We start from the raw sequence: 12,881 nt of genomic DNA on the forward strand, positions 1-12,881 counted from the left end.
ATGGCTTAGTAGTAAAGTGCCTCTGGGTTCAATCCCTGGTACCAAAAAAAATAAAATAAAACATTATTGGGTTAAAATATATCACAGTGATGGCCACATTGTGGGCAGCGCCTGTGTGGAAGGACGCAATACCATTTTAACATGGGAGCTCTGAAACCGCCAGAAAAGGACAGACACAGGGACATACACACACACATCCCAGCACCAAACCAACCCTCACTTCATATGGTCAGATACCTCATCCTCTCAGGACTCTGTGTACACAGCACACAAGGCTGCTTCCATAAACTGCTTTTGCCATAAACGACTGCCCAATAAAATAAAAATTAATGATTAACTTTTGCTCCCTGAAAGCCACTGAAGAAGAAAACAGGTGTTTCCTGAATAGCCTTTGCATAGAGGGAACTGACTTTTCCCAAGCTCTATAAAAACCTTTACAATTATTTGCCACCAGGACTTAGTCTTGGAGCTAACATAAATATGTGACACCTGAAGAGGTCAGATCGTGGGTTGAAATGCTTACTAATCATAGGTGTATTTGGGGTCAAAACATTCCTTAAAAATGCAAGCTCCTAACCAGCGTTTGCTTTTTTTTTTTTTTTTTTTTTTAAATATTTATTTATTTATTTATTTTTAGTTCTCGGCGGACATAACATCTTTGTTTGTATGTGGTGCTGAGGATCGAACCCGGGCCGCACGCATGCCAGGCGAGCGCGGTACCACTTGAGCCACATCCCCAGCCCCAGCGTTTGCTTTTGAAATGCCTGGAGTCTGAACAGTGATCGCACCCCCTCCCACCAGTTCTACATATCTGGAATTGGAATATTGAAGAATCAATGACTACAAACTAGGTTCTTTGCTAAGCACTAGAGATACGCAGCCATTAGGGAAGAAAGGCAAATAAATTAAGACCTAAAAGAAAAATAGGAATTAATCAGACCAGACAAGAACTACTAGAGCTGGAATAATTTGAGCTCAAATCCCAGAGAGAAGGGAAACCCAGAAAGGTGACCTTATTTTCCCTAGAGGTCAACTGATTCAAACAGCAGTAGATGTGAAAGAGGACTTTCAATAGACTCACAGCCTAAGGGGGGAAATGGAGTTCAGGCCCTGAAAGGAGGAGAAACCATGGTAAACCCCCCCAGACAAAGTGGCTGGCACTTTGAAGAACTCTTCCCAGGCTGAACTGAAAATAGACCAGTCCTCAAGGGACTAAAGCTCAACTTCAGATCTCAATTCCTGACTGCACTGAACTAAGATGAAATAGAAGTATCCAGAGACAAAGGTAAATATGCTCTAGAGAAGAATCAAACTACCTAGATCTCAAATAACTTCTATAATTTTTCACATACAATGTCTGGAATTCAATCAAAAATAACTAAACACGTGAGAAAACAAGATGTGACCAAAACCCAAAAACAACAACTGACATTCCTTATCAGAGGACGACATTAAACAATGATAACTAAGGGGCTGGGGTTGTGGCTAAGCGATAGAGCGCTCGCCTAACATGTGGGAGGCCCTGGGATCGATCCTCAGCACCACATAAAACTAAGTAAATAAAATAAAGGTATTGTGTCCAACTACAATCAAAAAATATTTTTTTTAAAAAATGATAACTTAAAAACCACAGTGAAATAATAGTATACCCTGAACACAACAGATGAAATTTTTGAAAAGATAATACCAATGAAGCCAGAATTAAAAATAGGTAGTCAGCATAGATGGATGAATGGAGCCAAGGTGAGAGAAACAGACCAAACCGGTTTGGGTCCAAAAGGTTCAAGACTCTGCTGTGGGAGATTGAAATGTTATTGTCCCCAAAAGCCTGGCGGATACTGCCCTTCCCAAAGAACTGTTAATAAAGCAACCCCTGAGCAGACAGGGAACTGCTAATTAATTCACCCTGCACCCGGCTTCCTGCTGGGATCACTCCCCCCCCTCCCCACCTCCCACCCCTTCAGCCCACCTGTTTACCACTTCTTCCTTTCCCACCTGCATCTCCCAGTCACTTGTACAGGATGCAGAGAAGGGAAATGAACAAGGGGCAAGAATGTAAAAGAACAAAGAAAACTTTAGATGTATAAAGGGATGGGGCTTCCTCATCCCAGGGATTCCACCTTTTGGGTCCCCTTCTTCCTTTGGGGAGAAGTCTGTTCTACTACCCTTTAAATAAAGCTTCTTCCTTTCTACTCTCCACTTGCCTCAGGTGCTTGTCTGATGTTACATTTCAGCATTCAGGGGAGCAGGACTCCAAGGTAACGGATAACTGGAAGTTCACCAAGTGTTGAAAAGAACAGTTTTGTTCCTTTTCTTTGGTTAAGATCGAGGTAAATATAGCAAACTGTTAACACATCTTCAATCTAAGTGGTAAGTACATAGGTATCTATTATACTATTTTCTGTACTCTTCTGGATTTTTGTGACATTTCATAATTAAATGTTTAAAAAAGAAAAAGGTGTGGCTAAAGAGAGATGAGCAAGGGCCAGATTATTTTAGGCTTCAGAAGTCATATTCAGAAATCTTCATTCTGCAGACAGTAAGAAACCCCTTATGATTTTAAACAGGGAGGTGACAGCATTTAACTTGCTCCATGAAGATCACTCTAGTTGCAAGGCAGCAAACAGGGTGAGGGTAGGAAGCCCAACTGCCAGGAAACCTGGTACAATAAGCCAGGTGAAAGATGATGACACCTCGTGCACTGGAAATGAAGGAAAGCTGTAAAGATCCGAAGGATGGAGTGAGTTTTCTTCAGTCCTTACAACTGCTGCCCGGTCAAATCAAGGCCACTGTGACAAACACAAATCTAAAGTATGAGCAATTTCATTAGAACAAGGGCAACTTCCAGTTCACAGCCTGGGACTGATAAAATAAAAATTAAAAAAAAAAAAATCTGAATTTTTCTGCAAATCCTTAGAAGAAGCCCCAGCAGTTATAAGACTGAAAGCTAATAAGCACTCAGCTCAACACCAGATGGCCAGATAGATACATTCACAACTTGCCAGGATTTCTGAAGCCTTGTGCACCCTTCCAAACATGCAGATGCTTTTTATCTGAGAGGGAAAAAAAAACCTATTTCTGATTCTGATAGCAAATGCCAAGTCACATTTTGCCAGTAGAGAATGGCATCCACAAACTCCCTGAGAATTTCACAATCTTATTCTCATTTTGAAGAGACAGGCTGTCTTTCAGTGCTACTTCCATAGGTCCCCCAAGAAAGTAAAAGAAAAGGAGGGAGAACAACAATTTCTGAAGAACTCAGCTGCTGCCTTCATACCCAAAAAAGTAGATCTATGTCTCTAGATTATGCACATTTTTTTCTGTGAGGACAAATTAAGCATATCCAACAGAAACTTATCTGCACTTTCTGAAAAATGAACTGAGTCACAGAGTCTGACAAGTTCTTCAATAACTCTGAGCTTTTTGACCCTCCAATGGGGAGAGGCTGGAAGAATTCATTTTCCTTATCATTGTGTTTTGTGCTTGTCCAAAAGCATACACCAAGCACACCCAGTTCCCAGCATGGCCAGCTTACTGTTGTCCTTTGAGCTGACTTATGAATGCCTAGTTTTCTAGATATGGAATTTTACATAAAATTTCCCCCAATCTGTTCACACAACAAAAAATATTCAAAGATGTTCTTTTTAAAGGAAGAGCTTTCCAAACATATGCCCATTTAGTGTTTTAATTTTTATGTATCTTGTAGAAGAATGTGGTTTCAGAGGTAGGGAAATATACTAGCTTGCATTCAACAATCCCTATACCAGAATACAAAAAAGGGACAAATTAGTGAATAATGTCATACAAAGTCTGATATATGAAGAGGTTCAAGAAATAAATAATCACTGAAGGACTCAAATTTCTGGCTCAACATTTACTCAACATTCTCATTTTGTCAAAATAATTTGCTGAATCAAAAACTTTAACCCATCAAAATTCAGCCAAGTAGCTACATGAAAAATACCATCTAACAGATCTTAGGAGTTAATACTAAAACATTAATGAATTTTGCACAGTTATTTATATATCATTCTTTGATTAAATTTATGAGATTGAGTATAATTTCTCAAATATTAATGACCATTACCATCCAGCAGCTAATTGAAGATCATAGGGGCTGGGGATGTAGCTCAGTGGTACATATGCCCAGCACGCATGAGATCCTAGGTTCATCCTTGACACCAAAAAGGGAAAAAAATGTTCATAGACACTTTATATGACACTTGAAGTCTTCAAGCAAGGTATGCTTAGTGTCCCTTTAGAGAAATTCAAGATTCATGTCGTGAGAACAGAAATCCTTGCTCTCGTCTGTCCAGAGGACAGAGCTACCTTCCAGGATACCAGCTCAGTGGAAGATACTCACTGGGTTGAGCACTTCTTCAGCAGAGTGGTGGACGGTCCACCAGTCGGAAGTCCACTCCCACGCGTTCCCCACTATGTTGTATAAGCCATAACCATTGGGAGGAAAGGCGTCCACCTAAAGGCAGAGAAGGGAAATGCTGTCAAAGCACTGCCCTCATTCAAAAGAACCTCTCTGGGGCAGAAATGTGCTAAGAGCTATAATTTCAGAGTAGAAATACTAATTTTCATTCCCAACAGTCAAAATACAATTTGACCAACACGAAAACAAAGAAAAAGGCATTTTTTATTTTACTTTGAGTCCTCAAAGGGATTGTAGAAATCTAAGAGGAGTTTACATTAAATAGCATGGAAGCCTGTGCAATTATTTCTGATAGACTGACTAGTACTGATCCTAAGTCAAATCTCCAATGGTGTGTGTTTGTGTGTGTTGTGCACACACGTGTTCACGGATGACAGTGAGACCTTCAAGATCATTAAGAGGAATAGCACACTGGACTCACTGTGAGTCTTGTCCCCAGAGCTCAGCTCCCCGGCCACAGTGTCTTTCAGCACTGACAGACCCCAGGTCCACTCTGTCTTCTCCATCAGCCCCCTCCGACCTGCCTGAGCCATGACCATTAAAAACTGAGAGGATTTGTTTTTATGGAAAATGTGAACTCCTTATTGAGTGTACCTGAAATAGTGGGTTTGCAGTCTCTGGCATATGGAAGTCTGAAGCAAATTACATATTCAGGTAGGAATTATACCACATTTGAAAGGCAGGTCAGACAGTGACGCATACAATTGTCACAGTCATAGCCTAAAAGCATCCAAAAAAGGAGGGCAAGAAAAAAATCTTTAACTAAATAACAGTAAATGTAGAACAGATTCGCTAGTTTCATAACTTAAAATTTCTCCCAATCTTTTTTTAAAATTTTTATTGGTGCATTATAATTACACGCAATAGGATTCATTATACCATATCTTTGTATGCATTTAATTTGATAGATCTCATTCCCCAGTACCTTCTCCTTCCCTCCCCTCCAATATTTTAAAAGAAATTGTTAATGGAAAGGAAAATTTCATTTTTTCAATGAAAAAAAAATCAGGTTATCCTTGGAGCTTTTTATCTTTTGGTAAATGTGTGCTTTTTCCAAGCTAACGAAGTAGGACTGAAAGAATGAATAAAATAACATTCATTTCTATGTGGCTTCAGATGGTTTCACATGTACACATGAATATGGAAGCATCTGCTGCTTGGGCAATTCAGAGCATTTCAATCAAAGTTAGGAAGCTACTCTGAAAAGAAGCTCATCTGATGAGTTGGAAAGTTGAACACTGTTGACGCTCTGCCTCCACAATCACCATTCATTCTGGAAACAGCAGTGCTTGGGCACTGCTTCATTCAGTTACTCCAAGCCCAGCAACTACAGGCAGGGAGAGGTTCAGTGGTGACTAAGATCCCAAGAGCGTAATGAGGGAGGAGAGAAGGAATTTCCACAAGCTAAAAATCCAGTTCTAAAAGGCAGAAGGGACAAGCGGGGTAACAGAGGGAAAGAAAATGCCACAGAAATTCCAAGAGGAAAACATTTCTGGCCCAAGGTATTGTCTCCCACAGAGGTGGAGGTGTCTCAGCAGACACTGGAAGACAGATCAGAGACGGGGAGAGGCCATAACACGAGCTGTTTTTTAAAAAAATCTGGAGAGGGTCAGAAAGAAGAAATTCATGTGCTTCAGTAAGGGAAGGGGAGAAGCAGGAGAATAAGCACAATTTTAAAATTAAACATTCTGGAGGAAGCATTTATTGGGGGGCTGGGGTGCTTCTAGAAAGAACAGACAGAGCCACTCTCAAGAGCCAGGCTGAGGTCCCAACTTACCAGTTAACATCAGGCAAGTACTTCAGCCTCTCTGGGTGCTGCTGATCCATAAATGGAAAAATAATGGGACCTACCCAAAGATCTGGGTGTTTTTCTCCCCCCTTTAAATAGTCTGAGGTAAAATCAGAAGGTCACCAGCCCCTAAATTACTGTATGTATTTCTGTAGGAAAAGTGAAAATTTCAACTACTCAAAGTTAAATTAATCATATTAACCAGAGCTTACCCTCAGGAGCCTCAAAAGAAAACAGATGTACAAGACAAGGGCTTCTGACAAGCTAACCTTCAAGTAAACAAGGCGATACCCATTAAAACCAGAAGGAACTCATAATGGTACGAGGGTGACCCAGCAAAATATAAACTCAATTCTTTCTTTTATATATATATATACACACTTTTTTAGTTGTTCATGGACCTTTATTTTATTTATTTATATGCAGTGCTGAGAAGCGAACCCAGGGCCTCACACATGGTAGGCAAGTGCTCTACCACTGAGCCACAACCTCAGCCCCTGCATTCAATTCTTTAGGCTCACCGTGGTCCACGTATTTTCCTTGGTTTCAAGTCAGATATGAAATAATTAAATGTATGATCCAGTGAGGAAGCCACTTTACGATAGTACATATGTGCTCTCAACTGTCCAGAGCACATGAACAGCAGCAGAGCAGCTCAGGGGGATTCAGGAAAAGCCTCAATTGAAAGACTGAGTCACAATAAGTCTCCAAACACAGGTGGGGGTCACCTCTCCCTGGCTTTCTTGCTTTCTCCTCAGGTCTGGTTTCTGCAATTGGTCCTTTTTTTTATTTTTTGGTACTGGGGATGGAACCCAAGGGCACTCAATCACTGAGCCACATCCCCAGTTCTTTATATTTTTTATTTTGAGATTGGTTCTCCTAAGTTGCTTAGGGTCTCAATAAGTTGCTGAGGCTGGCTTTCAATTTGGTAATCCTCCTGCCTCAGCCTCCTGAGCCAGTGGGATTATAGGCATGGACCACCACACCTGCATCTCAAATTAGTTCTTTCGAGGCTCCTGGTAACTGTTCTAACTTTGTCTTAGTAGCTTCCATGGCAACTTCTTCAGGTAGGAAGATGTGCTAATCTCCCCCATCCAATGTTCCAGCTCTAAATATCAGAAGAATGTCCTTATTTTGCCTCAAATTTCGTGTTTTTCTGCAAGGGTACACAGACTTGACAGGACCTAGCTCGATTTTCCTCGGCAGCCAGGTAAACAGAGCTAGGCGCTGCTGTAATGGCAAGTGCTGTGCAGTACAAGTGCACGATGGCCCAAGACAGCCGTATCATGGCCTTTTGCTAAAACAGGCACTTCCATCATTTGTCCCATCTATCAGAAACAGTTATCACAGACCGATCCAAATGAGGGCAGGGATGAAGGCCATTACCCATGCCTCTCAAATGGGGCTGGCCCATCTGGGGACCACGTGATCCTGCCCAACTGCTGATCACGTGGCTGCTTCCACACTCTGGCCTTCAAAGCTCTCATGTGCATATCGACTACTGAGACCTGCACCTACCACCCAGCTCAGGCGCACCCTCTTGGCTTCGAGGTTTACAGCAGTGGCCTTCCTTGTCACAGCATGCCATCCTTGAGTGGACCCAGCTGCTGAAGCCCTTTTCCTGACAGTCTCTCGTGGATCCACAGCCAAGAAGGCCAGGTGCCAGCTCTACACTGCAGTGCCATCCATTTTTAGGGATTGCTGTGTGTTCAGATGAGATGTCACACACTCCCTGGCAGATTCCAACTCGGAGGACAGCACCCACATCAGCACCTCCAATGGCACTCTGTTCACCCCACAGTGCTACTTCTGCTGCCCCAAGGTGGCCCACTAGGTGCCCTCAGCACAGTGCTCCATGCAGCAAGCTTGGCTCCTCTCCCATTTGAAGTGGAGAAAAGGGCTGAGATCATCTCTTCCTCAAGACCTCCAGTCATGGACTTCACTGAATAAAACTATGTCCTGGGAGGGCAGCAGTCGCCCTGAAGGAAACTAGGGAGGAACTGGCACCACATGGTTTGATTAGTCTTTGCCCCTGTGCAATCATGCATTTCCCATGGGTTTGTGTTAATTAATCATATGCATAACTCACACACATGGAATTTGATGCACACACATAAATGTACGCAGTTATTGAAGGGCTATTCTCATGCAATTTCTTTTTTATTTCATTTCTGCTCTGAAAACTACAATGCTGAGGAGTGGGGCAAAGTAGCCAAGGAGGTGGGCGCCGTGGCCTCCTCTCCAGCCTGGTTCTTTGGGCACCACGCTGATTCCCCCTCTCCCCACCCAGCCCAGCTGCTGGGAGAGCTGTGGAGCTAGCTCCCCAGCTCAGGTGGTGAATTTTATTGTCCTGGGAAATAGAAGAGTACTTTGAGTAAAAGGTATGCCTCCAGAGTTCAAGTGCCACTTAAATGATGAGGATGTCATTGGTTCTGAAAAGTGAAAGGGCACACACCTAGGAGTGGAATTACGAGGTGTTAAGTAACTCTAATGTTCAGCCTTCTGAAGATATGCCTAACTGTGGTCCACAATGGCTGCAGTTTCTTACATTCCCACGAGCCCCTGTGAAGATCCAGCTCCTCCACACCCTCTGCAGTGCTTACAGCTGTCCGCCTGCTGGGTGAAGTGTGGTCACATGTATCCCCCACATTCAGGTTTGTTCAATGAATGTGGAAAAGGTGCTGGTTTCCACGTGTGGTTTCCAGTGTACAACTATAATAAGCATATGTTCGTGTCATGTCTTCTAAACCAAGTAAGCTGGATCATAAACCATTTTTTATACTTTGATCAGCTTTTGTTTTAGATATTTTGAAGCTGTACTGTTAGGTATAGAAACTCACTGCTCTTAAATCTTAAAAAAAAATACAATGCTGAAATCAGGATAGGTCACATTAATTTTCAATTTCTGGTAGGTCACGAGCTTCTCTGTCCTTCATCTTTTCCAAAAATGACTTGGTCGTTCACTTATTTTATTTTTTAGCAGCAGTTTTGTAATCCTTTGATCATGTACCAAATAAACACAAATCGATTTGGGAAGCGTTATTTTTGTGTCAAACAAAAATACAAACGCTTTCAAAACATGACAATTATTTGAAAGACTGTTGGAAAAAAAAATGATTCTCTAAACAACAAATTTAATATAGGGCTATTTTCCCACAAGATTTATTTCCTCAGTGTGTTAAGAGAAAATGAAAATGTTTTGGCTCTACTCTCATTGATGGCGTCTTCCTCAAAATTCATGCTAAATTTTTTTTTTTTATATTTTTTTTAGATGTTGATGGACCTTTGTTTTATTCACTTATTTATATGGGTTCTGAGAATTGAACCCAGTGCCTCACACAAGCTGGGCAAGTGCTCTCCCACTGAGCCACAACTCCAGCCCTTATGTTAAAATTTAATCTCCAAAGCAACAGTGTTAAGAAGGGTGGTCTCTGGGGGAGGGTGACTAAGAGATGCTGAGTGATTCTGCATGGGATTAGCACCCTTACAAAAGGGCTGGGGATTGAAGGAAGTGCTCCTTCTGCCTCCCAGACAGGTGAGGGCACAGCAGTAGACCCCTCTAGAGGACATAGCAAACACCACAGCTGCTGGTACCTTAATCTTTGACTTTCCAGCTGCCAGAACTGGGAGAAATACATTTCTGTTTATAAACTGGCCTGCCAGTGGTGTTTTGTTATAGCAGCACAAATGGACTAAGACAGTTTTTTAACAGTTTCATTAGTGTATGATTATGCAGCAGAAGAGCAGGGAGAAAGGAACTCTTGCAGGCCTTCTGGAAAACCACAGGGCCATATATTCCAAAGTCATATCCAAGGAAGTTTTGTAGGGCTAGGGATGTAGCTCGGTCGAGCACGTGCTTAGCCATGCACAAAGCACTGGATTCAATCACCGCACCAGAAAAAGGAAAAAAAAAAAATAATAACATTTTCTAACCTTTGACTCTTTAATTTCACTGCTGGGGATCTGTCTTTTTTTTTTTTTTTTTTTAAAATACCTTTGTTTTGTTTATTTAGTTTTCTTAGTGGTGCTGAGGATCAAACCCAGTGCCTGGGGGGTGCTAGGCAAGCGCTCTGCCACTGAGCCACACCCCAGCCTTACGCATCTGTCTTTTAAAAATCAGAGATAGCAATGCAGCTCCATATTTATGTATGAGATACTCACTGTATGTTTTACCCCGTCAAAAAAAAAAAACAAAACAAAACAGTAATAACTTAAATCTGCAACAATCAGAGGTAATTAAAATTTATTCCTTTGACTGTTTATCCAGCTGCTGAAAGAAATGTATTGGTGAAAACTATTCATGTAAAAAAAAAAGAAAGAAAGGATGAAAAAAATGTTCCCTATATTAAGTAGGTAAAAATAGGATTTTAAATATTGTGTCCAGTGTGATCCAAATGCTATATGTAAAAAAAATCTATGATGTACATACACCAGAAACACGTATGCCAGCCAGTATGGTAACACGAGCTTTGGAAACAAACCGACCTGGTTCAAATCCCAGCTGCGCCACTTTCCTGCTGTGTAACCCTGGGCAAGTTAGTTAACCTCTCTGTGCCTCAGAATGCTCACCTGGAAAATGGGGGAAATAGTACCTACCTTACAGAATTGAATCAACAGTAAAAGAGACAATTCATGCAAATGGCTAAGCACAATGCCTGGCACACTGAAAGCACTCAACATCCACTAGCCAAGAATGAACAGAAAGGAAAAGCACTAAAATGCTACCAAGGATTCTCTCTGGGTGGCACAATACGAGATCAATTTAGCTTTCTCTTTATGGTGGTCTTGTTTTTCTAAAATTTGTACAAGTCTACCTTATTAAGGGATCAGGGGAAAAAATACACTATAAAAGTGGGGGCTATTGGCGATTGGTGGCCAATCGCCAATAGTCCCCACTACTAGGGAGGCTGAGGCAGGAGGATTGTAAGTTCAAGCCCAGCCTCAGCAACTAAAAGAAAACTCAGCAACTTAGCAAGTCCCTGTCTCAAAATTAAATTGAAGGGTCTGAGGATGTAGCTCAGTGGTAAAGCACGCCTGGGTTCAATCCCCAGTACAAAAGAGAGAGAGAGAGAGAGAGAAAGAACATCAGATTAAATACTGATGTTGGCCTGTAGAATATCCATTGTGGGTCCCCCTGTGACAGCGATGAACGCAGCCGCGGCCACCCTCCTTCACAGGGTCACTACTCACGGGTGCAGTTCCTTGGAAGCCGTCCTCGGCAGTGTTGGTCACTGGGAACTCGCCCTGCCAAATGTTGGCATAATGTTGGCCTCTCGGCTGCAGCTTGTTGCCCCAGGGGAAAAGTCTGTTGGAAGAGACACGGGCATCAGCCTGCCAAAGGGAACGGGCTTCTGGGTTAAAGTCAAGGGATGAGGGAACGACACTCTTGCTCTCAGTGAGCTTTTAAAATATACATATATAGAGAGAGAAGAGCTTTTAATCGGTTTTTCCTAGTTTCCTTGTAACAGCTCATGTCCAGTTACCAACAACCTCAGTCCTTCCTGAGCACTCGGAAGGCTGGAGACCAGTCCCATCACTAACAGCAGGACTGGTGACAGCCGGGGAAGGAGGCCTCATCCTGGACTTATTTGGTAGCGTGATCAGGCAGCGCCACACCACACTTTTTTATAAAGCCGTGGCTATTTTAAGGAGCTTTTCCTAGAAGATGTGACCCAAGCATGAGTTTTCTGTCTCATAGCTCTAGAAGCGAAGAAATAGCACCGCTTCAGAAGATGCCTAAAATAAGAAAGTGCTAACAGCGAGGCGGCCTGCCAAGCCGCTCCAGGGGCTAACAAGCAGTACGTGAACCGCTGGAACTTGCTTCAGGGCTGCAGGGAGCCCTGTTGGCCGGAAACCTGGCTTTGGGGACTGCCAAAGGTCAGGGGGTCGCTCACCAGTGTCACCTAGGTCACCTCACAGGGAAGAGGAAAACCCTGGAAGAACAAGAGCTGCTTGTGTCCAACTTTCTGAGCAAAGAAAGTTCCATGGAGTTAAACAAAAAAGGGCTGGGCAACATGAGGCTGTCAGTACCTATTCTGCAGCCCTCCTCGACAGCTGTACTCCCACTCAGCCTCCGTGGGCAGCCGCTTCCCTGCCCACGTGCAGTAGGCCACGGCGTCATTCCAGGAGACGTGGAGCACCGGATGATTCGGCCTGGGGAGGAGGGAGAGCAGAGTGAACAGAGGCTCCGACCGGAACAGGAAACAGGAACTGGCTCCAGCAAAGCCGGTCTACTCATCTGGGTTTGGTTGGTGACCCCGTGATGAAAACCATGGCCATGCACAGCCCAGAGCTCCATGCCATTTATTGGGCCTGCATTAGCGTTTCTGTCCCCTCCACAGGGGGACCCACAATGGATATTCTACAGGTCAACTCTATCTCAGCCTCAGTTTCCGGAGAACCCAACCTAGGACACCCAGCTTCAAACCCTGCATCTTTTCTATGTTTCCACAAAGGACTGACTCGTCATATTTGCCTGGCTGGAGCAGATCCCAACTCGTTCTCCCTTTTCCCCAAGGGACAGAGGGATGGGGAAGGCATCTTGGATTGAATCCCCTGCTCACTTTGTCTTTAAGTGGTCTACACATTCTGAGTTCCTTCCACATACATCTTTGAGTTTTTCTACAGTAATTACTCCAGGACTTTCGTGTA

At 43.0% G+C, this 12,881-nt stretch overlaps 1 protein-coding gene across 2 annotated transcripts in view; it reads right to left on the reverse strand.

The window, feature by feature from the left end:
- Sumf1 (sulfatase modifying factor 1) overlaps positions 1-12,881 on the reverse strand; it is an 83,061-nt gene that overhangs the window by 35,815 nt on the left and 34,365 nt on the right. Inside the window, exons 5-7 of one of the 2 annotated variants that reach the window (XM_015494945.2) lie at positions 12,261-12,383; positions 11,421-11,535; positions 4,364-4,477 (exon numbers count right to left, since the gene is read on the reverse strand). In XM_015494945.2, coding sequence (XP_015350431.1) covers positions 4,364-4,477; positions 11,421-11,535; positions 12,261-12,383 — 352 coding nt within the window. The remainder of the gene's footprint in view (positions 1-4,363; positions 4,478-11,420; positions 11,536-12,260; positions 12,384-12,881) is intronic. The other variant, XM_048787036.1, reaches the window with a different exon arrangement.

The sequence above is a fragment of the Marmota marmota genome, unplaced genomic scaffold (genome assembly GCF_001458135.2).
Source record: "Marmota marmota marmota unplaced genomic scaffold, marMar, whole genome shotgun sequence".
Taxonomy (NCBI): domain Eukaryota; kingdom Metazoa; phylum Chordata; class Mammalia; order Rodentia; family Sciuridae; genus Marmota; species Marmota marmota.